This window comes from Macaca fascicularis, chromosome 2 (assembly GCF_037993035.2).
Source record: "Macaca fascicularis isolate 582-1 chromosome 2, T2T-MFA8v1.1".
In the NCBI taxonomy this organism is placed as follows: Eukaryota; Metazoa; Chordata; class Mammalia; order Primates; family Cercopithecidae; genus Macaca; species Macaca fascicularis.
In genome coordinates this window covers 108,789,599-108,813,959 of record NC_088376.1, presented here as the reverse complement: position 1 = coordinate 108,813,959, position 24,361 = coordinate 108,789,599, and the positions used below count along the sequence as shown (strand labels likewise).

The 24,361-nt window shown below is 44.3% G+C and overlaps 1 protein-coding gene, 1 long non-coding RNA gene and 1 pseudogene across 3 annotated transcripts in view; 2 read left to right on the top strand and 1 right to left on the bottom strand.

The window, feature by feature from the left end:
• LOC141409674 (uncharacterized) overlaps positions 1-22,978 on the top strand; it is a 33,967-nt gene extending 10,989 nt beyond the window's left edge. The window contains exon 3 of the long non-coding RNA XR_012431072.1: positions 22,882-22,978. This is a non-coding gene — a long non-coding RNA (uncharacterized lncRNA). The remainder of the gene's footprint in view (positions 1-22,881) is intronic.
• Positions 1,502-21,091, bottom strand: CCR9 (C-C motif chemokine receptor 9). Of its 2 annotated transcripts, XM_065540491.2 has the most exons (3): positions 20,985-21,091; positions 9,825-9,873; positions 1,502-3,818 (listed from the first exon to the last, which is right to left on the bottom strand). In XM_065540491.2, the coding sequence occupies exons 2-3, from the start codon at positions 9,843-9,845 to the stop codon at positions 2,730-2,732; spliced, it is 1,110 nt and encodes a 369-aa protein (XP_065396563.1). In that variant the 5' UTR covers positions 9,846-9,873; positions 20,985-21,091; the 3' UTR covers positions 1,502-2,729. The 2 variants fall into 2 exon arrangements, with proteins under 2 accessions (XP_065396563.1, XP_045242304.1); XM_045386369.3 differs by lacking the exon at positions 9,825-9,873.
• Positions 22,979-23,537: 559 nt separating the features above from the next.
• On the top strand, positions 23,538-24,015 carry LOC123571834 (succinate dehydrogenase [ubiquinone] cytochrome b small subunit, mitochondrial pseudogene; annotated as a pseudogene).
• Positions 24,016-24,361: the final 346 nt, after the last annotated feature.

Sequence of the window (24,361 nt, the reverse complement as noted above, 5' to 3'; positions counted from 1 at the left end):
AGTCAACACCATCACAGAAACCAGGATGCCACCCATAATGGCCATACTGCAATGGCGATGGCCTGGGGGAAGGTCCACAAGACCAAAAGGGAAGGAGCTCACTGTGGGCTGCTTCCTTCCTTGCTCAGGACTCTCGGCAACAACGACAATGGGCAAATGGAAGAAGTTATAGCCACTCAGCTCTCTCAGGAAGCAACCAGGGCAACTCACAAGGCCAAAGCCCTGGACATCAAAGCTGGGAAAAACACTGGTGTCCAGTCCTGGTTTAGTCAGTTCCTTCCTTGACCACCAGTCCCCCAGGCAGCCCATAGATAGCAGGACAACATCACTGCCCAAAGGAAGTAATGTCCCAGTGCTCAAGGTTGGCAATCTTTATTTTCTAGAAGTTTTCTAACTGCTGAACTCTGACACATGAAGTACATATTTGAGAAATAATTAATTTTAAATGTTTATAAAGATATTAATTCATTATATTGTTCCTACTCCACACAAGGCATTTGTGTGTGATGAGGAGGGTGGGCGTTTAAGACATGTACCAGAACAGGTCCACGCAAAGCTACTTGTCCAGGCTCCCACCTGGGGAGGCTCCATAATTGTCCTAGTGAGGCTGTCCTGTGTGAGGGCTCAGCACCACTGGGACTCCCATGACAGAGCGTCAGAACCGCAGTATCTAAAAATAAAAACCAAACTCAGCTGTGTTCTTTGCACCTAACTGCACAATGTTATTTAGGAGTGGCTCTTGAATCTTTTTTATTCTCTCAAGTTCCTATAAGGGCAAATATCTGGATCTCCTCTTGGAAATGGTCAGTGGATGGCTCTGTCCATAAGTGACCTTGGAGAAGTTATCCTCCCCCTTACTATGGGTGCAGTGTCTGTGCTGGGCCCACGTTGATCTGCTGGTCCCAGGTCAATGCTTTCTTCCCACCCACTGTCCCCTCATGGGCAGCATGTCGATAGGATAGCAAGGCCTGCGCTTCACCCCTTTGCCCTCCCTGGCTGCTGCCCACGTATGCTCACTTTATTCCTCGTTCTCTTGTGCTTTAGAAGTGGGCGGGGAGAAAAAGGGTGAAATGGTAGGGTCCAGTGCTTTTGTGTCCCCTTTGGGAAGGGATGGCGTTGGCACGGAAACCACAACGATCCACAAGGCACTGGGGAAATTAAATGCTTCCTCTAGAGCAAGTGGCAAAGTCAGGGGTGGTTTATGGTGCTGTTCCAATAGTCCTCCTTGGAAATTCCATTTGACTAACACATAAAAGCCTGAGGAGTAAATTTGGACAGAGGAGAAATAAAAACTTGTCAGCCATGATGGTTTTAAGGTGTTTGGAGATCTTATTTCCATTTCCTTATTCCCATTGCTTACTCTTCACATTTTTTTTAAAGACTAGTCAATTGCAGTAGAGAGAAGCAGGGAAAGTAGAACAAGGAGTTCAATCTGTAACTGACTGAACAATCAGTTGAGATAACTCACTACCTTCAGACCAGCCTTCACACCCTTAATATATCTATTTGATCTTTAATTGCACACACTTAAAATATTGAGACAAGGTAAAGAAAGTGACAAGTAATTAATGTTTCATATACACATTAAAAAGTACTTTTCCAATATGCTAAATATTTTCAAAGGTGATACATTTTGCCAAATTGTGAAAAGAAAGACACGAAAGATTCAAAGGTGAATTCTATTATTTTTTTCAGCCTAATCTCTAAGTTAAAAGCTTTTAAAATGTTGCCACTATAGAGTAAGAAAAGGAGAAGCATGGCAGTAAATAGCCTTTCCAGCAAGGCCTGTGCTTCACCCCTTTGCCCTCCCTGGCTGCTGCCCGTATCTGCTCACTTTATTCCTCCAAATAAAGTGGGCCTCAGGAAGAAGAGGGCCAAGAAAACCAGCCCATTTTCTAGGGAGCAGACGGTGGACCCAAAGCAAGTGCCACGCAACAGAACAAGCCTACAACAGGGCCAAGGCTGGCTTCTGCGAACCCAGCTGTTATAATCTCCCTGCTCAGGCCATGGAGGGACACTGTCACCATACCAAGGAATAAGTGGAATCCTTGTCTAGGTCAAAACCTCCAGCAGGACAACAGACTTTGGATGTCTTGTGGGTGGGGCCAGTTGTCCAGGGGTTCACTGGCCAGACCTACAGATCGTTTCAAAATAAGAACAAGGACCTTCACTGGCCCAGAACAGAACAAGGAGAACACAAGGAAATTAGGTCTGAGATTGCCTGGAAAGGTTCTAGACCTGGCATGGGTTATCAGGCTCAGGAGCAGGGTAGAAAATTTCCCAAAGATGGACATTTTCACGAAACCTTCTGCTTTTGTAGTCTGTAGCAGCAGCCAGTGCTTCTGTGTCCCTTTTTGGAAGAGGCAGCATGAGGACTGAAGCCACAGAAGTTCACAGTGGATGGAGAAAATCCAAGGGCTCCTCCAGAGGCAGCGACATTGACGCTCCGGCGAGTGGCAAAGCCAGGGTGCTCCACAGTGCTGGTCCTTAGTCCTCCTTTGAGAATCGCAGGCATCACAGTCAAGAGCCAATCAACAGCCTCCTTGACTAGTCAGTCAATTTTGAAATACTTGCTTTGGCAAATTCTGACTACAAGTAATCATATTGTTCAGATTCATCCCTTTTTGAGTTTTCTTTTCTCTTTCACTCTCTCTGGTCCCATCAGTGGGGAAACTGCTTCTATATTTCTCATTTCTTCCAAAAGGACCATGCACCTCAGAGAAGACCCCTCAGAGGGAGAGCGCTCCTGAGGTTGTCTCCAGCAACATAGACGACAGCTTCAAGCTTCCCTCTCTCCTTGTAAATGAAACCCACTGGGCCTGGCTGATGCAACCCAAGTTCTTCAGGGTTTTCATAAGATCCCGACGGAATCTCTCACCCACAAAAACATAGAGAACAGGGTTCAGGCAACTGTGGAAGAAGGCGATGGTCTGGGTGACCTGGAAGCAGATGTCAATGTTGGTGGAAACGGCACAGCTGGAGATGAACATGGCATAGGCGTCAATGGTCTGCACCAATAAAATGCAGTTATAGGGAAACTGAGACAAGACAAAGACGGTCAGGACAGTGATGGTCACTTTTAGGGCCTTGTGCTTGGACGACTTCTTGGCTTGTATCAGGGTGTGAATAATGATGGTGTAACAGCAAGCCATGACCATGAAGGGGAGGAAGAACCCCAGAATGACCTTCAGGGTCAAGACAGCTGACTTCAGTTTGGTGCTCTCGTCGCTAGGGTAAACCATGGTGCAGACAGCAATGCCAGATTCCTCCTTGATTTGGCTGTATAAGATTTCTGGGATGCAGAGCGCAGCTGCCAATACCCAGATGGTAAAGCAAACCATTTTGCTGTACAGAAGCCTTTTCTCCCTCCAAGTGTGTGCTCTCATGGCCTGGGCAATAGCGATGTACCTGTCCACACTGATGCACATGATCAGCAACACACAGCTGTAGAAGTTCATCTTGTACATGCTGTTGACCACCTTGCACATGAAGGTCTGGAATTTCCACTGGTCAGCGGCGGCAATGGCCCAGAAGGGAAGAGTGACAAGAAAGAGGAGGTCAGCAATTGCCAAATTCAAAAGGAACATGTCGGTCATGGTCTTCACTCTTGTGCAGTACCAGTAGACCAGGATGACCAGACTGTTGCCCAAGGCGCCCACGATGAACACCAGCCAGTACAAGGGCGGGAGGAAATGGCTCGCAAACTGCCTGACATTGTTTTTCTCACAGTAGAAGTCAGTGAAGTTGAAGTTAACGTAGTCTTCCATGGAAGAGGTGGATTCAGAGCCATAGTCATCAGCCATGTTAGGAACAGGGCTCTGCAAGGGGACACAAGATGGCATTAGGTCAAGGAAAATATTTTGAAGGTCGTGTCTGATGACAGAGGCATGGACCTCTTGACGCTTCCAACCTCAAACACCTATGGTAAGGCCAAAGACATGTAAGCATTCTGAGGCCTAGGATGTAGGCATTCTGAGGACATCTGCTTGGGTTGTCACGTATTTATTTATTCAACAGATGTTTGTTAAGCACGTACTGTATGTTGGCTACTGTGCTATGCACCAAAGAAACTGTAGTAAATAAGTCAGATGTGTGTCTTCACTCTCAGGGAACTTACCTACCCATAGAGCAACCAGAGAAGTGAACGAACGTTTATAGTGTGCGTGCCGAGTGCTCTGATAGGGTAAGAGTGCCTCCACACTATTGACGGGCAGTTTTATCAAACTGTGGGTTTGACTGTGATCATCCTTCTCCTATCTATTCAATTTTTCACTGACCCTAAAAAAGGTCAGCAAGGGCTCTTAAACTCATCTGGATCCCAGTCCCCTGAGTTTCCTGAGAGCTCCGGGAGCACCAGCATACACCCACATACACATGCACATACACGTACACACACAGACACTCTCAACCCACATACACACACAAGCACCACGACCTGCTCTATAGTTAGCAGGACCCATGGTCCAAAAATTATTAGGAATTTCAACACATCCAGCATTCAATCAAACAAGCAGCACTTCTAAGCACAGGGCCCCTGTGTGACTGTGTGGGTTGCACAGCCATGAAGCTGGCCCCAACAAGCACACACACTCACATGTACATGCATACACATAATACATACACTTGCACATGCTCTCACGTACACAAACCTGCCAACACTCATGCTCACGCGCACATATATACACGCTCATTCATGCACACATATATATGCGCATATACGTGCATACACACATACACTTCTTACACTTTTTGGGGGTTCCTGAATCAGAAGCCATCCTAGAACCCCTCCCACGGAAACAGGAAATGAGGGCTGGAAATGAGACCCTGAGATGTAAGCCCTTGAGTCAAACCTGGGGTGGGGAATGAAGGACGTGGACTGCCCATGGAGGAGGAGGGGAGAGTCCATGCCACGCCTGCTACATTCCTTCCAAAACCTCTGCCCACAGATCCTCAAACACTCTCACTTCCCACCAGTTTCCCTCCCAGCGCTCCCATTAGGATCCCAAATTCCACCAGGGACTACCAGCTCTCACTCCCTTTCCTTGAGGGACATTCCTTGCCAAATCTCATCTCTAGTTTTATTTCTCCTGAGGCAAATGCGGTAGTTCAATTCATCTGGATGCATTTGGACTAGAAGTCACCCAAAATCCACAGTAAGTTTTTATTTTGTTTTGAACAGTTAATATTAACAAATATATAAGTACAAAGATTATTTTATGTACTTAAATGTTTATATTTAAATAACAAAATATTCTCTACCTTCTGTTAGCTGGGCTCTCCCTATCTGTATACATTGTAATATCCATCTATTTCTAGTAGATCTGACCAGCATTTCCCAAACCATGTTTTGGGTGGAACACTAATGGTTAAAATAGTTGAGAATCTCTGCTGCATATTCCTTCTTTGAAATTCACAATACTCCTGAGCAAGTTGAAGGATCTGAAAAGTCCTACAGAACTTGTTTTACTATTTATTTATTTGTTTGTTTGTTTGCTTGTTTGTTTGTTTTGAGACGGATTTTCAGTCTTGCTGCCCAGGCTGGAGTGCAATGGCGCCATCTCGGCTCACTGCAACCTCCACCTCCCAGGTTCAAGCGATTCTCCTGCCTCAGCCTCCTGAGTAGCTGGGATTACAGGCGCAAGCCACCATGCCGGGCTAATTTTTTTTTTTTTTTGAGACAGAGTCTCGCTCTGTCACCCAGGCTGGAGTACAGTGGCACAGTCTCGGCTCACAGCAAGCTCTGCCTCCCAGGTTCACGCCACTCTCCTGCTTCAGCCTCCCGAGTAGCTGGGACTACAGGCGCCCACCACCATGCCCGGCTAATTTTTTGTATTTTTAGTAGAGACGAGGTTCACCATGTTGGTCAGGCTGGTCTCGAACTTCTGATCTCGTGATCTGCCCACCTCCGCCTCCCAAAGTGCTGGGATTACAGGCGTGAGTCTCCGTGACTGGCCCAGAACTTGTTTTATTTTAATTGCACATTAGCACAGTAAAGACTCTGAGAAATCCTTCAGAATCAGTTGAATTTTATTTAGCAATGTTTTCAAACCTTATTGGAATATAGAACCTGTTTTGTGTGTGTTTGTGGAGGGCTTCTTAGATATCAGGGCTCACTGAGCTGACTGATAAAGGACAGTAGATGTTAGTCCTATTTGGGCCTTGGCTGGCAGGAAATAGCAGGAGGACCCAAGGTAACTTGGATGACAACTGGGAAAATCTGACATCTAGTCCTGACTCCATCTCCAATATGTGACCCTATTGCAAAAAGCGGGACCCAGGAGCAGGATACTGGAGGTGGCTCTTCGGGCCAGGGCAGCTGGAAATGGCCTACTACTGCAAAGAACTAAAGAAAACTCATCTCCCTATTTTATATGGGATTAGTCCCTAGGCCTAGTTCATCCATTTCAGTTTACACTTTGGCGCTTATCTGGAAACCCAGCCTCTTGAGAGGACAGACTTCCTAGGTGACACACATTTTAGAGACATGCCAGGAGAATCGTCCAAACGCTGGACACGGGAACCAGTTGATCATGGCCCCACTAAGACAGTCGTCCTGTAGGAGGTGAGGTTTGAGTGGACTTTGAGCGAAAGAAGTACTTGAGAATAGAAGCAAGACTGTGAAGAGCACGGAGACCCCAAAGTGGACATCACAGCAGGTTTAAGAGGTTGAGAGGATGACCTTTTGGAGGAACCTCAGTAAAACCCAGTAAAACCATGCAGATGAGCAAGTACCAACTTGTGAATCCACAGATGAATAGGTGCTAAACTTGCTCTTGAAGTTTTTGTTTGTTGTTTGTGGGTTGGTGTTTTTTGGTTTTTGTTGTTTGGGGTTTTTTTTTTGTTTTTTGGTTTTTTTTGGTCAAATAGTTTTAATAGACTCTCACATGGGCCTGAGCCCAAGGCTGTGAAACAATCACAAGCAGCCTCACAGATGAGGGCCCAGGGGTCTTGCTGCATGGAGTTGCTTCTCCAGTCCAGCAAGCCTGCTCTCCTCTTGCTGCAGCTCCAGGTAGCGAGGAGCAGCACAGACGAGGGAGAAAGAGGAAGGCAAGGGAGGAAAGAGGGCATGCTTGGCAAAAGGGCAAGCACAAGAGACAGCTTTGGTTCATGGGGAGAAAATGAGACAGGGAGTGGGGAGGAGGGGCAGGTAGGAAGGCCAGCGTCACTTAGCTGTTTTAGTCCTGGGCTAAGGTGCTGGAAGGAGGTGGATTCCTGGGCCAGCGAGGGAAAGTGATCTGGAGCAGGGCCTGGAGGAGACTGTAGAAGGGGCAGAAGGGGAGAAATGTGCAGAAGTCCCAGGACCTGGGTGACCCAGCTTTCTCCACGGCCCGGCGAGTAGGCACAGCCAACACTCCCAAGACTGAATCCCAGACAAGGACATTGTGTCCTGCTGGAAGCCCAGGGGCATAGTTTTTCTGCTGGGTGAGGATTAAGGACCTCATGCTTTTGTATGAAGTTAGTTAGGTTAGGGACTCCCCAGGCATATTTTTAAGTGATTGAATTTTACACCCCAAATCTAGATTTATATAAAATTTGTCAGGACCGCAAGAGGAATCCTGGAATAATACCCCCTGTGTCACGACTCTTAGACATCAAATCCTCTGGCAATCCCCCAGTAAACGTAAACAAACCTCAGTGCACAACCAGGGCAAGGGGCCCATCCTGCCTGTCTGTGTCCCGGGCAAGCCTCTGAGCGCACAGGCTGTTGCTCACACACAGGCATGTCCTCTTCCCTCAGGAGTCCTGGGCTCAGAAGCAGCAGCCCAGGCATCCTGGTTGTGAACACCCAGAGCAGGAAGAAGGTCCCAGAGCTTTCCAGGGCATCCTTCTCTGACTCATGTGTTCTTTGGAAACCCTTGGCCAGACCCAGGCTCAAGATTCCCCTCTCTGGGGAATGGACAGAGAAAGGGCAGGGACTGTGCTTGCCAAGGCTTCCATTGTGCCTTAGCACCAAGAATGGGCACAAGGGAATGGGAGAGATGGAATAAGAGAGGGCACAAGAAGGAGGAAGGTAGGAAAACAATGAATTTGTTATCAGGAGGGATGCTGGCAGACACCTTGGCCCCACACTTGAGAAAGTATTAAATCCCAACAATCAGACCTGGATTTCAGTGCTTTGACATTCACCCTGAGGGAGCAACCCAGCAAAGCTATGATTGCTGACAGCACCCCTCAAGGGCTCTTCCTCCAAATCTCTATGAGACCTTGAACCCTCAAACCACCTTCCCCAGTCTCGGTCTCCTCATCTGTAAACGGGACTCTGCCTTTACCGTGACGCTGAAGGAATGTGGGGCACCTGCATGGGTGACTGGCCCAGCACATCCTCAGAAAGGTGGCCACAGGGTGCCACGGCTACTTTCCATGGAATGTGGGAGTCAGGGCCACAGGGGTCCTATTTTCTTCCCATTTAGATGGCACCAGACTCCTCTGATTAGAGAAGGTCATTATTGAGGTGCAGTTTCCTTCTTATCTGGGGCTGCTTTGCAGAGTTTGGCTATTATCCAAGATCCCAAATGATAAAACCAAATGACTGGCAATCTCAGAAGCGGCCCTGGCTCTGCTGCCTTCATCTACTTCTGTTTCCACAGCCTCAGGTATTGAAAGGTGAATTTAATGCAGGAGAAACTGAAGAATCTACTTTTGGTCAGAAGAATAGTTACTTCACCAGGACCAAATTAATTACTTTTTTGTTGTTATGGATATAGGTGCAATTAGGTAACTACACATATGTAATACTAATGAATCATTAGCATATCATAAATAATTTAGTTGATGAACTGTTTCAACCACCACTCTCTTTAGATCATGGAAACCTACAATGTACTGTGAGGCAGTTTGTTAGCCCACCTGCTAGGAAGTCTGGATTTCAATTATCTACCCGTAAAACCCAGGCTTTCCCTTTGAGAAAAGCAAAATTAAAGCCCTTAGGTAATTTTGTAAGACATTTATGAATCTAACAAAAGCATGGGAAATTAATTTGATTCTATACTTAATTACATTGGCTGTAAAAGAAAAAAAGATTCTCTGGATTATGATTTGATTCACCGATTTTTTTTTTTTTTTTTTTAAGACAGAGTCTCACTTTGTTGCCCAGGCTGGAGTGCAGTGGCGTGATCTTGGCTCATTGCAACCTCCACCTCCCAGGCTCAAGCGACTATCGTGCCTCAGCCTCCCAAGTAGCTGGGATTACATGCGCATGCCACCACACCCAGCTATTTTTGTATTTTTAGTAGAGATGGGGTTTCGCCATATTGGGCAGGCTGGTCTTGAAATCTTGGCCTCGGCCAGGTGATCCGCCCGCCTCTGCCTCCCAAAGTGCTAGGATTATAGGCATGAGCTACCGTGCCCAGCCTAACTCACTAATTTTTGTTCAGCTCTTGACCTTTCAGGGGAATGTATACCGTTATGTGTTTTCATAAGGTCTACATAATGTTATGCAAGAAACACAACTAATGTGCCCACCATGGGTTTTTTAAAAGCAAATTACATGAATTATCCCTTTACCTCATTTGTCTGAGTTTTAGAACAGGCACATGGAACTAAGCACAGCCTAGTTAAAGGTCATTAAAAACCCTTAGCTATTTATAACACCACATTTTCCTTTGTCTCCACAACATACCCCAAAGCGTAGCTGCCTCTTTGCATTTGCAAAACTTTCTGTGCTGGACAACAAGCTACCCAGTAATGGGCATTGCCGGGCAGAGATCTTACCCTGGGAAACCACACAGATAAATCCTTCCCCCACAGTGGATCCTTCCCACACCCCCTAAAAAGGGAAGATGAGCGTGTATTTTGAGGAGCCGGAGGAGCATGGCTGTACTCACTGTGAAATCTGTGGGTGTCATGGTGCGTCAGTCAGATGCAAGTCTGCTCCTGGAAAAGGGACAAACATCAAAAAGGGGACTGGCTTGTAAATGTATAGTAACAACCAAATGCCAAAAAGATGGAGATTAAATTTTAAATCTGTTTGTTCTTCTGAAAACAATATGCCAAGCAGGAGTTAGAGTCTATATAGTGTTCTAGGTTTCAGAATCATCGCAGTCGTCAACATAGAAATGCAAGAACCTTTCCTCTGAAGTTATCATTCACTTCTTTGACTCTGAGGGTCACCTGATTCTAGCATTTGTTTTCTTTCTACTTAGACAATAATTAGTGCATCTCACATCCATACCTGAGGAATGGCAGGGGGGCTGTTAAATTTTTCCCAGCCCGTCCTTTCTACATTAGCTCCCTTTCCCTTGATTGAGCTTCTCTGTCCCGTGCTGTTTTGCTGACTGGTTCCCCTTCCTCTGCTCTATCAGCTAAGGGACTCACCGAAGCTAACAGGACAGTGGTCGCTTTGAGAATGCCCTGGGCTCTGGACTCCCCAGGAAAAGGGCCTTTGAGTAACCAGGTGGCAAGAAGAACATGAGGGCTGGATGGCGTCCGCTTGGGTTGGGGCCCCCTCCCTAAGAGACCCAGTGCCCCCAGAACCCACCTTTCTCCTCTTTACCCTGACTTCAGCAGGAAAAGGAAGTCCTAGGTTTGTGTACTAAAGAAAATGAGTTCTAGTTCCCTAGTGCACAGAGCCTCGGAACTGACTGAAATAAATCTCGAGTTGTCATTTTCATGTGTTTTGAATTTCTTTAAAGCCCACCCCTGTATAACTGAAGAAACAACAGCTTGACTGCCTTCAAGGACGGAGTCTCTGCCTGAGCTGGGGCATTTCCTTTTATACTCTTAGCAAGTACATTTCAAAGAAACCTGTCCAGCGTCACACCCCAAGGTTCTCAAAAAAAATAATCTCTTTCATAAATCCAATCCTAACCTGTTGGCTTCCTTTCCATAACAACATCATGACCCCACCCTGCTTTTCTGAAAGTACAGTGGTTCCCAATGCATAATGTGTGGTAAAACCACTTTGGAAAACTGGCAGTTTCTTAACACGTTATTCACGTACTCACCATGTGATCCAGTCATCCTACTCCTAAGTATTCACCCAAGAAAGTTGTAAGCTTATGTCCCCATAAAGACTAGTATGTGAATGTTCATTACAGCTTTACTCTGTGGTAGCCAAAAACTGCTAACAGCCTAAAAGCCCATCAAGTAGTAAATGGATAAGTTAACTTTGAAATATCCATCCAATGGAATAGGGAATGAATGACCGATTCACACAGCAACATGGACAAGTCTCCAAACAATTATGCCAAGAAGCCAGACCAGAGGGAGTTCATACTGTATGATTTCACTTGTATAAAACTCTAGATAATGCAAACTAATCTATTGTGATGGAAAGCAGAATCACTAATTTCCTGGCAATAAAGAGAGAGAAGGGGAGGTGGCTGGGCATGGTAGCTCACACCTATAATCCCAGCACTTTGGGAGGCCAAGGTGGGTAGATCACCTGAAGTCGGGAGTTCGAGACCAGTCTGGCCAACATGATGAAACCCCGTTTCTACAAAAATACAAAAAATTAGCCAGGTGTGGTGGTGTGCGCCTGTAGTCTCAGCTACTCAAGAGGCTGAGGCAGGAGGATCACTTGAACCTGGGAGGCAGAGGTTGCAGTGTGCCAAGATTGTACCACTGCACTCCAGTCTAGGCGACACAGCAAAGACTCCGTCTCAAAAAAAAAAAAAAAAAAAAAAAAGAGAGAGACAGAGAGAAGTGGAGCGTGGGAGGGCAGGAGGGCAGGTGGATACAAAGAAAACCTCAGTGGGGGATAAATATGTTCACTGTCTGGGTTGTGTGAGAGCTTCACAGGGGTGTATGTATGTCAGAACGCATATTCTGCATTGTAATATTTGCAGTTTATTGTAACTGGACCTCAATAAAGCTGTTCAAGTGAGGCAGGGAAAGCAAAGTACGACGAAAACATTCTGGTTTTCTTCACTTGTCAGTGTCGTCTCTGGCTGCCAGCAGGCCCTAAGGAGGAAGGCAGCCAGAACTTCCTCCTGGTAACCTCCCTGCCGGAAGCTTTTCAAAAGTGCACTGGAGTGCCTTGTGCTGTTATAGCCACTATGGACCCACGTGGGTTTTTTGTTTTTTGGTTTTTTTTGGTTTGTTTTTGTGGGTTTTTTCCTTTTATTTTAGCTTCAGGGGTATATGTGCAGGTTTGTTATACAGGTAAATTGCACTTCATGGGGGCTTGGTGTTTAGGTTATTTTGCCACCCAGGTTAATAAGCATAGTACCTGATTGGTAGATAGTTTTCTGATCCTCACCCTCCTACTTCTCTCTATCGTCAAGGAGGTCCAGGTGTCTGTTGTTCCCTTTTTTGTGTCTATATGTACTTAACGTTTAACTCCCACTTATAAATGAGAACATGTGACATTTGGTTTTCTGTTCCTGTGTTAGTTCACTTAGGATAATGGCCTCCAGTTCTATCCATGTTAAAAGACGTGATCTTGTTCTTTTTTATGGCTGTGTAGCATTCCATGGTGTATATGTACCATATTTTCCTTCTCCAGTCTATCATTGATGAACATTTAGCTTGATTCCATGTTTTTGCTATTGTGAATAGTGTTGTAATGAACATACATGTTCATGTGTCTTTATACCCATGTGTTTTTAAGATTAAATTAGATAGATGATAGATAGATGACAGACAGATAGATAGATAGATAGATAGATAGATTGATTTGTGTGTATATGTATGTGTGTTTCACATACATATTTCTTGGCTCTGTCTGCTGAGAGGACCTAAAAGCAATGATACACAACATAGTGAGTGCCTAGTGCCCTGATCTTGGAGTCTAAACACGTTTCTCCACTAAAGCAGCCAGGACTCCTTGGAGACATGTAACTACATGTTGATGGTGTTGGATTTGAAAACCAGCTGGTTGGTCTTCAAACTCAATACCACCAACGTGGAAGCAAACCAGTGTCACATTTGTCCTAAACAGTTGAGAAGGGAAGACACAGCATCTTTATTCCTGGAAAAAATGTCGACCTAAATCAAAGAATGAGGAAGCATCAGAAAAACCCAAAATGAAGGACTTTCTGCAAAGTAACCGGCCAAATATCAAGGTCAAGTGACACAAAGAAAAACTGAGAAACCATCTTAGGTTGAAGGAGACTAAAGAGACAGGACAAGTAGATGCAATGCAAGAACCTGGATTTGGTCCTAGAGTGGGGAAAAATTAATTCTGAAGGACATTACTGGGAAATTAAAGGTCTTACAATAGGCACTGTGAATTTGATGATAGTGCTGGATCCGTGTTAAACTTCCTGATTTTGCTGACTGCGTTGTGGTTTTACAGGAGAATGCCCCTGTTCTTAGGAACTGTCCCCTGAAGTATTTAGGGGCAAAAGAGCACAGTGTCTTTGGCATATTCTCAAAGGATTCAAAACATATGCAAAAAAATGCAAAAAAATAATGAAAACACATGTATATAGACAGAAGGAGAATAATAAAGCCAGTGGGACAAAATGAAAACAATGGTTTGGGTGAAGGGTTTATAAGCATTCTTTACACAATTCTTCACTTTTCAGTAAGCTTGAAATTAGATACAAGTAAGACTCACAATACATTTTTAAAAGAAGAGGAAAAAATATTTTGGCAATTGACCCTAAGACACAAGAAAGCCTGGAACAGGACTGTGTCTGAAATAAAAATGAGTGGCCCCAGACTCTGGCCGTGACCTTACCCAGCCACCTGGGCATGCACCGAATTTCACTGCAGCCCTCTGGGGGCCAGGAAAACGCTGGCATTTATCTGAAAAAAGACCATGCTTTTCTTTTATGACTTTTTTGGTTACAAAAGTAACACATACGTTTGTAGGAAGTTTGGCAAATACACAAAAACCGAGAGGAGAAAATTAAAATCACCCATAATCTTTCTACCCCAAAATAACGACTTTTAACTTTCTGTTGTTTTCCCTCCCAGCCGTGTTTCTATGAATTCGTACACTTTGAACTTTTATTTTCTTTTTCCCACCTAACAGATTACAAGCATTTCCTTCATCATTAAACATTCTTCAGACAGGTGAAGGCATCAGCTACATGGCATTCCGACAGGGGCTGTGCTCCAATTCATTTAAACATTTCCCTCTGTAGGGCAATTCACCTGCTTCTAACTTCTTTTTGTAGTTATTTTGAAATATTTCCCAGGTGAATGAAAGATGCATTTTCTTCAGAAAGGTTGTATTCTGCCCCTTTCCTCCTAAGCCAAAGAACTAAGAACTTTCCCAGGCAGTATTTTTGAACTGTTCTGACATCTTCAGCTCTGTGGAGTGATTGCTTCCTGCGTGGCATGACTCCAGGTGCCATCAAGAAGCCCAGTGAGCCTCTGTTTCGAAATAAGGAACTCACCCAGCAAGCAGAAAAGCAGCCACTTTGGAGTTAAGAATTACTCTTCTTTTTTTTTCCCCCCCAGATGAAAAATGCCCAGTTGAGTTGGGAAGACCTCAACTCAGCAAATTTAATTTTATTACAGCTTGGGGAACAGGGAGGTTGATTTTTGAGATATCAGTTAGAAAACACTTTATATATATTTCTAATACCCAGGGCTTATGTCACCTCCTTTTTGCTTGCATGAAAGGATTGAATATGAATCATGTAATATCTGAGAAAAATTCCCAAAGAAAGAAGCCACAAAGAGAAGAACGAATGGCTTTGGTTATAGTGAGTAATAGCAAGGTTCAGACTGGAAATAGCAATAGCTGGTAACGATGTTGGTAAGAGTTTGGAGAAAAGGCCTCCACACTGCTGTGAGGAGTATACATTTACGTGGTCTTTTTGGAGGGTTAAGCCATATCTGTCACAATTTACAAAGCACAACATCTCTGATTCTGCAGCACGTCTGCTTGGAATTTGCCCTACTGGTATTCTCACAAAAGAACACAAGCGTCCAGGTGTGGGGATACGTGTTGGAGCAGAACAAAAATTGGAAAACAACTTAAACATTCAGCAATTGGTAATATTATGACACATCAATCCAATAAACCACGTGTAGCCAATAAACAAGGATGGTCCTCATGCTGATAGAAAAGAGGTCCCCAAGACTATAAGATGAAAATGCAACATGTAGGAAGGCTTATGTTGTGTGATCTTTTTTTAAAAAAATAAATAGAGAAAGACACACACCGCACCGCTCACTAGCATCGAAACGTTTTCTGGAAGGAGACTGAACCACGATGACCAATGGAAAATGAATTCATGTTTTCATTTAGATTTTGCAAACTATTTAAATACCTTACTAAGTGTGTGAAATTTTAAGAGCTGTCATAAAAATAACTTGTCAGATTTTTTAAAAAAGAAGAAGCCCAGTGCTCTAACGTTCAGCACACCTGTTTACAAAACTCATCTAGAGGAGGAACTTGCAGCCTGCTCCGGTTACCGCAGAAAGAGCAAGTCTAGTAATTACATTCACCATGGCTACTTTATGCAACTAAATTGTGCACTAGCTTTCTATAAAGGTTTGTCTTTATTTTTTTAAAAAATGGTAATATATAAATACAAGCCAGGCAAGATGGCTCATGCCTGTAATTCCAACACTTTGGGAGGCTGAGGCGGGAGCATCACTTGAGGCCAGGAATTTGAGATCAGCCTGGGCAACATAGCAAGACCCGTCTCTACAAAATTTTTAAAATATGCCAGGCATCGTTGCCTACCCTGTAGTCCCAGCTACTCAGCTGGCTGAGGCAGGACAATTGCTTGAACCCAGGAGTTCAAGGCTGAAGTGAACTAACACTGCACCACTGCACTGCAGCCTGAGTGACAGAGCAAGACCCTGTCTCTAAAATAAATAAACAAATAAATAGTATATATAATGTAATATAGTATATCATAGAATGTAATATATTACATTTTATACAATATGCATCTGCTTCTGGCTCATAGAAAATTTGGAGAGAGCCGAAGAGTAAAAACAGGACCTACCCCTCCCTGGACTCCACATCTAGAACTTCCAGACAGCCTTGCCATCTATTTCTCTTTCATTTTTGTCAGAATACGTCTCAAATATTTTATTCTCCCACCTACTAAGTCTCAGTGCTTGCTTTCGTTTTCTTCTTGCCGCTGAGAAGGAGGGAAAAATATAGGGGGGAAAATCCCACATTTGACCGAACATACTGAGAGCGAGGACCATCTCAGTGGTCTGTCAGGAGTGCATGGGCAGTTGACTCAGCACTGCAGCAAATCGCTCCGTTGCTGCTCAGTGAGGCCTTGTTGCAGGTGCCATGGGCCACCCATCGAACCCACTTATTCAATGTGCCTTGAGTACCTGATACATTTATTTGGCTTAAACAATGTATAAGACATGATCCATGTCCTCAAGAAGCTTGCATTCAAGTACAGTGGGTAAGTCATGGCTGCAAATAACAACGAATGGAAAATGCTATGAGTTGTGCTAGGAATTGGAAGGAAGAAGTCATGTCTCTAGCTCTGGGGAAAATCCAGGAGGGCTTCATTGAGGAGGTGACATTTTTGCGGGTCCTTGAAGGCTGAAGAGCATGGAGACATGCAATGAGGAGAGGGAACATTGCTCCAGGGTGGGAAAACATATGGACAAAGGCATGAAAGCCAGAAAGCATGGGGTATGTGCAGGGACCTGGGAGATAAAGGAAGGGAGAGAGCTGCTAATTCTCCAAAAGAGAAAAGTACCTGTTAGAAAAGTTAGCTTGGAACCTATTATTATCCAATCATTATTTTTGTATTCTCTAACATTCTTTTTTTTAACTTTTTTTTTTATTATTATACTTTAAGTTCTAGGGTACATGTGCACAACGTGCAGGTTTGTTACATATGTATACATGTGCCATGTTGGTGTGCTGCACCCATTAACTCGTCATTTATATTAGGTATATCTCCTAATGTTATCCCTACCCCCTACCATCTCCCCAAAATAGGACCCAGTGTGTGATGTTCCCCTTCCTGTGTCCAAGTGATCTCATTGTTCAATTCCCACCTGTGAGTGAGAACATGCAGTATTTGGTTTTTTGTTCTTGCGATAGTTTGCTGAGAATGATGGTTTCCAGCTGCATCCATGTCCCTACAAAGGACATGAACTCATCCTTTTTTATGGCTGCATAGTATTCCATGGTGTATATGTGCCACATTTTCTTAATCCAGTCTGTCACTGATGGACATTTGAGTTGATTCCAAGTCTTTGCTATTGTGAATAGTGCCACAATAAACATACGTGTGCATGTGTCTTCATAGCAGCATGACTTATAATCCTTTGGGTGTATCCCTAGTAATGGGATGGCTGGGTCAAATGGTATTTCTAGTTCTAGATCCTTGAGGAATCGCCACACTGTTTTCCACAATGGTTGAACTAGTTTACAGTCCCTCCAACAGTGTAAAAGTATTCCTATTTCTCCACATCCTCTCCGGCACCTGTTGTTTCCTGATTTTTTAATGATTGCCATTCTAACTGGTGTGAGATGGTATCTCATTGTGGTTTTGATTTGCATTTCTCTGATGGCAAGTGATGATGAGCATTTTTTCATGTGTCTGTTGGCAGTATGAATGTCTTCTTTTGAGAAGTGTCTGTTCACATCCTTTGCCCACTTTTTGATGGGGTTGTTTGTTTTTTTCTTGTAAATTTGATTGAGTTCTTTATAGGTTCTGGATATTAGTCCTTTGTCAGATGAGTAGATTGCAAAAATTTTCTCCCATTCTGTAGGCCTATTCACTCTGATAGTAGTTTCTTTTGCTGTGCAGAAGCTCTTTAGTTTAATTAGATCCCATTTGTCAATTTTGGCTTTTGTTGCCATTGCTTTTGGTGTTTTAGACATAAAGTCCTTGCCCATGCCTATGTCCTGAATGGTATTACCTAGGTTTTCTACTAGGGTTTTTATGGTTTTAGGTCTAACATTTAAGTCTCTAATCCATCTTCAATTAATTTTCATATAAGGAGTAAGGAAAGGATCCAGTTTCAGCTTTCTACTTATGGCTAGCCAATCTTCCCAGCACCATTTATTAAATAGGAAATCCTTTCCCCATTTCTTGTTTTTCTCAGGTTTGTCAAAGATCAGATGGCTGTAAATGTGTGGTATTATTTCTGAGGGCTCTGCTCTGTTCCATTGGTCTATATCTCTGTTTTGGTACCAGTACTGTGCTGTTTGGGTTACTGTAGCCTTGTAGTATAGTTTGAAGTCAGGTAGTGTGATGCCTCCAGCTTTGTTCTTTTGGCTTAGGATTGTCTTGGCATTGCAGGCTCTTTTTTGGTTCTATATGAACTTTAAAGCAGTTTTTTCCAATTCTGTGAAGAAAGTCATTGGTAGCTTAATGGGGATGGCATTGAATCTATAAATTACCTTGGGCAGTATGGCCATTTTCACGATATTGATTCTTCCTATCCATGAGTATGGAATGTTCTTCCATTTGTTTGTGTCCTCTTTTATTTCACTGAGCAGTGGTTTGTAGTTCTCCTTGAAGAGGTCCTTTACATCCCTTGTAAGTTGGATTCCTAGGTATTTTATTCTCTTTGAAGCAATTGTGAATGGGAGTTCATTCATGATTTGGCTCTCTGTTTGTCTGTTACTGGTGTATAAGAATGCTTGTGATTTTTGCACATTGATTTTGTATCCTGAGACTTTGCTGAAGTTGCTAATCAGCTTAAGGATATTTTGGGCTGAGACAATGGGATTTTCTAAATATACAATCATGTCATCTGCAAACAGGGACTATTTGACTTCTTTTTTTCCTAAATGAATACCCTTTATTTCTTTCTCTTGCCTGATTGCCCTAGCCAGAACTTCGACCACTATGTTGAATAGGAATGGTGAGAGAGGGCATTCCTGTCTTATGCCAGTTTTCAAAGGGAATGCTTCGAGTTTTTGCCCATTCAGCATGATATTGGCTGTGGGTTTGTCATAAATAGCTCTTATTATTTTGAGATACGTTCCATCAATACCGAATTTATTGAGAGTTTTTAGCATGAAGGGCTGTTGAATTTTGTCAAAGGCCTTTTCTGCATCTATTGAGATAATCATGTGGTTTTTGTCTTTGCTTCTGTTTATATGCTGGATTATGTTTGTTGATCTGCGTATGTTAAACCAGCCTTGCATCCCAGGGATGAAGCCCACTTGATCATGGTAGATAAGCTTTTTGATGTGCTGCTGGATTCGGTTTGCCAGTATTTTGTTGAGGATTTTTGCAGTGATGTTCATCAAGGATATTGGTCTAAAATTCTCTTTTTTTTGTTGTATCTCTGTCAGGCTTTGGTATCAGGATGATATTGACCTCGTAACATGAGTTAGGGAGGATTCCCTCTTTTTTCTATTGATTGGAATAGTTTCAGAAGGAATGGTACCAACTCCTCCTTGTACCTCCGGTAGAATTCGGCTGTGAATCTGTCTGGTCCTGGGCTTTTTTTTGTTTGGTAGGCTATTAATTATGCCTCAATTTCAGAGCCTGCTATTGGTCTATTCAGGGATTCAACTTCATCCCGATTTAGTCTTGGGAGAGTGTAAGTGTCCAGGAAATTATCCATTTCTTCTAGGTTTTCTAGTTTATTTGCATAGAGGTGTTTATAGTATTCTCTGATGGTAGTTTGTATTTCTGTGGGGTCGGTGGTGATATCCCCTTTATCGTTTTTTATTGCGTCTATTTGATTCTTCTCTCTTTTCTTCTTTATTAGTCTTTCTCTAACATTCTTAAGTAGCCAACGTGAAAATCAGCATGGGGTTGTTGTGCACAGAGTGTCTCCCCACACTTTACAGCCTCTGATGCTCACAGCACTAACATCAAATCGGATACTAACATGAGTCAGGAATGCAGGTCCTTACTTTGATCTTTGTACAATTTGCTACACGGAGCTTGAATCATCTCTTGCATTTTTTCATAGCTCTGCTTTTTGTTCCCTACACGGGGCGGGGTCTCTGAGCCATCTATCAGATCAATCCACTCACCAAGCCTGGATCAGATGCCTGCCAACCGCCCAGCAGGGGCTGCACAGGGCCCAGGTCTCCCAGTGCCAGCCTGTGAGGTGTACACCAGGGGGCTTCAGAACAGACAAGCAGGTATTGGAAGAAAAGGACTCTGAAATTCCAGATGCTGAAATAGCAAAGTAGCTTTGGTTCATTCAGGAAAGGGAGTAAGGAGATGGGATCCCACAGACTGGCTGCTGCACAGTTCAGCATACAGTGACCACTCTCTGGATGGACTTGCCAGCCATCTATGGAGTAACAGCTAATTCAGAATCTAAAGAGGTTGGGTGTGTTTGAAAAGGCAAACCAGCATCCACTGATGAGTCATTTACAATAACTTTTTACTTTACTCTGATCATAAAGGAGTATTTTTACAATGCACAAAAAATCCCCAAAATGCCAACATACATAATATAGAAAATAAAAACTCCTCAAGCACCCTTTCCTAGTTTAGCCATTGTTAAGTATCTGAGATACTTCCTTTCTGACTTTTTCTCTGTAACACAGCCTCACACGCACACACACACACGGACACACAAGCACTTAATAGAAAGGAAATCAGACTACACATATAATCTTCTGTCTTTGCTTCTTAATTGCCCATCTTTCATGGATCACCTTCCATACCAATTCAACATAGAGCCATATCATAAGATTGGATAGCTGCTGTGTATTCCATTGTCTAGATACATCACAATTCATTTAACCATTCACCTCCTGGTGCATAGTTCCCTTGTTTCCAATTTTTCACTGCTACAAAGAATCCTTTCCATAGGGCAATGTCTCAGACTCAAGGACCTCATGGGTGCGTCCTTTACCCAGCCCCTGGCCACCATCTTGTCCCGCAGCACCTGCTTCTCCTTTCTTTAAGGTATAAATCACAGACTGCCTTAAGCCTAAGCTTCATGTATGTGAGTGGGAAGGGAGTTTCATTACTCGCCCTACAAGAAACCTGGGTTGGGCATCACCAGTTCCCATTTGCCTTGCTGGAAGTTTCTAGCAAAGTGCCTAGTGCCCATGACCTCTGAACAAATTAATGCAAGCCCAGGTTTTAGAAGCCATCATAGCATCACACAACTGAGGACCAAGATGACACTGGGTTGGGGGCAGCAAGAAGAAGAGCAATACTCACTGTGGAGGGTGGTGCAACTCTCCCGGGGACAGCAGGCCCCACCAGCTCTCTGTGTCTGGGGAAAGAGCTGTGTTGCTCTCTGCCTGGGATGAGGGGCAGGCTTTGTGGGTTCTGAGCAGGCAGCTACCCGGTAACAACACCCAGAAAGGAAGCCAGGTCACCCTTGCCTGTGTTGTCACTGGTGGGGTAGCCCGAGAGGGTGGGGAGTCACCTGTGTAGCTTTCAGCAATCAGCAGAGTCAATCATTTGCAATCAGAAACAAACAGCTGAAAACTGCGGGGATGAGGGGAAACTGTCTCTTCTGAAGATGCACATACAGACTGATGATCTAAGAGCAAATTCTCTCCCTAGAAAGCACAGTTACTTACAGGGAATGGGGAAATCGGAGGGTCCCATCGAGAGAAGTCAGCCTTGTCAGGCTTGCCAGAGGTGCACATTGATGAGATTTCTTTGGGTGGTGTCACCCGAGCAGGCCTGTATCAGATTACCACCCTGTGGCAGATGTAGCACTATCCATCACAACATACCTTTTCTGGCCTTGACAGATGTACCAGAACCCCAGAGGGCTGTGCTATCCAACACAGTAGCTACTAGGCAGATATGCCTATTTAAATTTAAATTAATTAAATTGTTAACTAGGGCCAGTTCAGTGGCTCACCTCTGTAGTCCCAGCACTCTGAGAGGCCGAGGAGGGCAGATCACTAAGCAGAGCCTAGGAGTTCAAAAACAGCCCGGGCAACATGGCAAAACCTCATCTCTACAAAAAACACAAACCATTAGGCAGGCATGGTGGCCTGTGTTTGTAGTCCCAGATACTCAGGGAAGCTGAGGTGGAAGGATCAGGAGGCAGAGGTTGTAGTGAGCCAAGATTGCACCACTACACTCCAGCCTGGGTGACAAAGTGAGACCTTGTATCAAAAAAGAAAAATGTTTTAAGTGTTAACTAGTTTCTCAGTCATGCCAGGTATATTTCAAGTGCTCAATAGCCACATGTAGCTAGCGGCTATCCCATGGACGATGCAGATACAGAACCTGTCCATCGTCGCCGACAGTGCTATTGAATGGCACTACTTTAGAAAGTCTGCCTGTGAGATGTGGCTAGGAACACATGGAGTGCTGGAAAGCCACAGACACCTTCAAATTGGGGCAAATCTAGTAAGGTTTTACACATCAGATACATTTACACAGATAATACAATAAATTGTATTAATTACAGGTATTTTGGTGAAACTTTGAAAAAAGCTAAATATACAAAATATTGCATTTTGAATGAAGCTCACAGGTGAAGTCTTCCCATCCACTGCTACAGTGGAGACTTCAATCCTCATGTGGTTAATGATTTCCTGTCACTGTTATGACAAAGATCCCTGTTATATATTTGTTCTGGGGGAAAATCACGACTACACTCTTGTGGATGTTAATTTCCACCTCTCAGTGTATTTATTGTCCCGAGGACTCAATGCTGCTCTCTCATGGCGTGGTACTCCCAGGCACATGTTCCCTTCATCACCCTCAGTTCCCATAGAGCAAAGGGATGCAGGAGGTGCGCTTGGGTTTATTGTCTAAATGGGAAAAGGCCAACAAATAGGCCATATGAAAAGTAAAGGGCATGCACAGTAAGAACGAAAGAGATGTCTGATTCATCAGCCTTGAAGGAACAGCGGTGCGAGTGAGCCGTGAAATTCCCTTCCTTCGACCAGCGCTCATTGCACATAAATGGTGCCTGAAACTATACATAACTGAGAACCGGCCAGATACTCTGGCCTCTCACTCCTCCCTCTCACTTGACAAATAAAGACACAAAAGGAACTGGTGCTAGAGGGAAGAAAATGTTCCCTTACTTGACTTTCTTGACTGAATTTGTTTCTCCCCCGTGTTTGATTGCATGCTTGGAAAGCTTGCCGCAAGGTGAGACACGCACTATTGCAAGTGTCTTGGGTGAAGAAGAGGCTGTGCTTCTCCCTTCTATTGACTCAGGCTGTTTCTTCATCAGGTAAGAGCATACAAGGTAGACACTGCTTACCCCTAGACCGTTGGAGTGAGGCTTGGAGGAGGAAGGAGGTGAGACAGGCGGTCAGGGAAGAGGAGAAGCGGGGGTAAATGCACCAGGGTGGGAAGACTCCCTCCTCCACACGGGTCCCCATGGTCCAGGTGAGGTGGGGAAGCTTAGGTAGGCTCTTCTGTCAAGGTCTGGAAGAGCAGCTGCTCTAGAGCACTCACACGCCCTCTCCTGGGATGCAGAGAGGATCATGAGGCTGGGGAGAAGGGAAGACGCAAGGAAGTCATGGAGAGAACTTCCGTTTTCTCAAAGGGGCCTGTGCAAATGTGACTCCCTTTGCTGCAACCTAGTTTAGGTTCATTCCTTGGAGAAAAAGCCCTATCCTCTTGTTTTCTTTGCTGTGTTTCTTTCTTTGCAACTAGAATTCAGAGCTGGGTGACACCATAAAATGTTGCTGGTCCCCTTCTCTAAGGGCTGTTTCTCTCTTGCATTCTCACCCTGCCAAAGGTGAGTTCTGGAAGACAGGGCAGTATAAGTACACCCTGAGGGAAGAGATGGGGGTTCTCTAGAGGCTGAGTGCCCTCTGTGGTGCCCAAGGAGGCTGCGCTCTGTTCCTGCGAGCCCCAGTGGTCAGACCTGCTCAGATCTCAGGATTTCTTCAGGACTCAACCTACCGCAGAATGGCGTGGAGTGCAGCACATTCATTTGTCACTGAGCCACCTTTCTGGTTCCAAGGCTGCGTCTTTCCACTGGACTAGTGAGCAGATTGTCAGTGTTTTGCTCCTGGGCATGCTTCCAGCTGCTTATCTGAAACCCTGCTCTGTGATGGCCTAATCCGTGGCTACACCCCTCACTCTTCATGGTCTAGGGGCCTTGGACAAGTTGTTCCTGGCTGTGTTCATGCGGATGCATTGCAGCAAGCTGCCAAGGCAGGCCTTTTGGCTTTCAGCCTTAGCCTTTACTGGGCTTTGCTCTTTCAACTATCATGATGTGGGCATCTGCAAAGACGCTGCCACACTGTGGAAGCGCTGACCTTTTTGACTTATACTTTGAAGAATTAATGCATGCCTCTTTGTTTTCACTTTGTCATGCCATTCAACTCACAATAAGGAAGAAATAACAGATAAATCCATTGGTGGACAGCCTTCTTCTCTTAATCGCGAGACTATTTTCAGAATGTAATCTTTGAGGAAAAGGTTTGAGAGGAATTATGTCCAAGAAATTGTGAGACTGAGGTCTGTATTCTGGTGAGTTAATGGGGCTGCCTCCCAGCTTCTTACAAGACTCACATATAACTCAACATGATATATGAGCTTTTGCCTTTGAATTTATCAATCTCTTAAAGAGAATCCAGCTTTATTATTATTAATACATGATC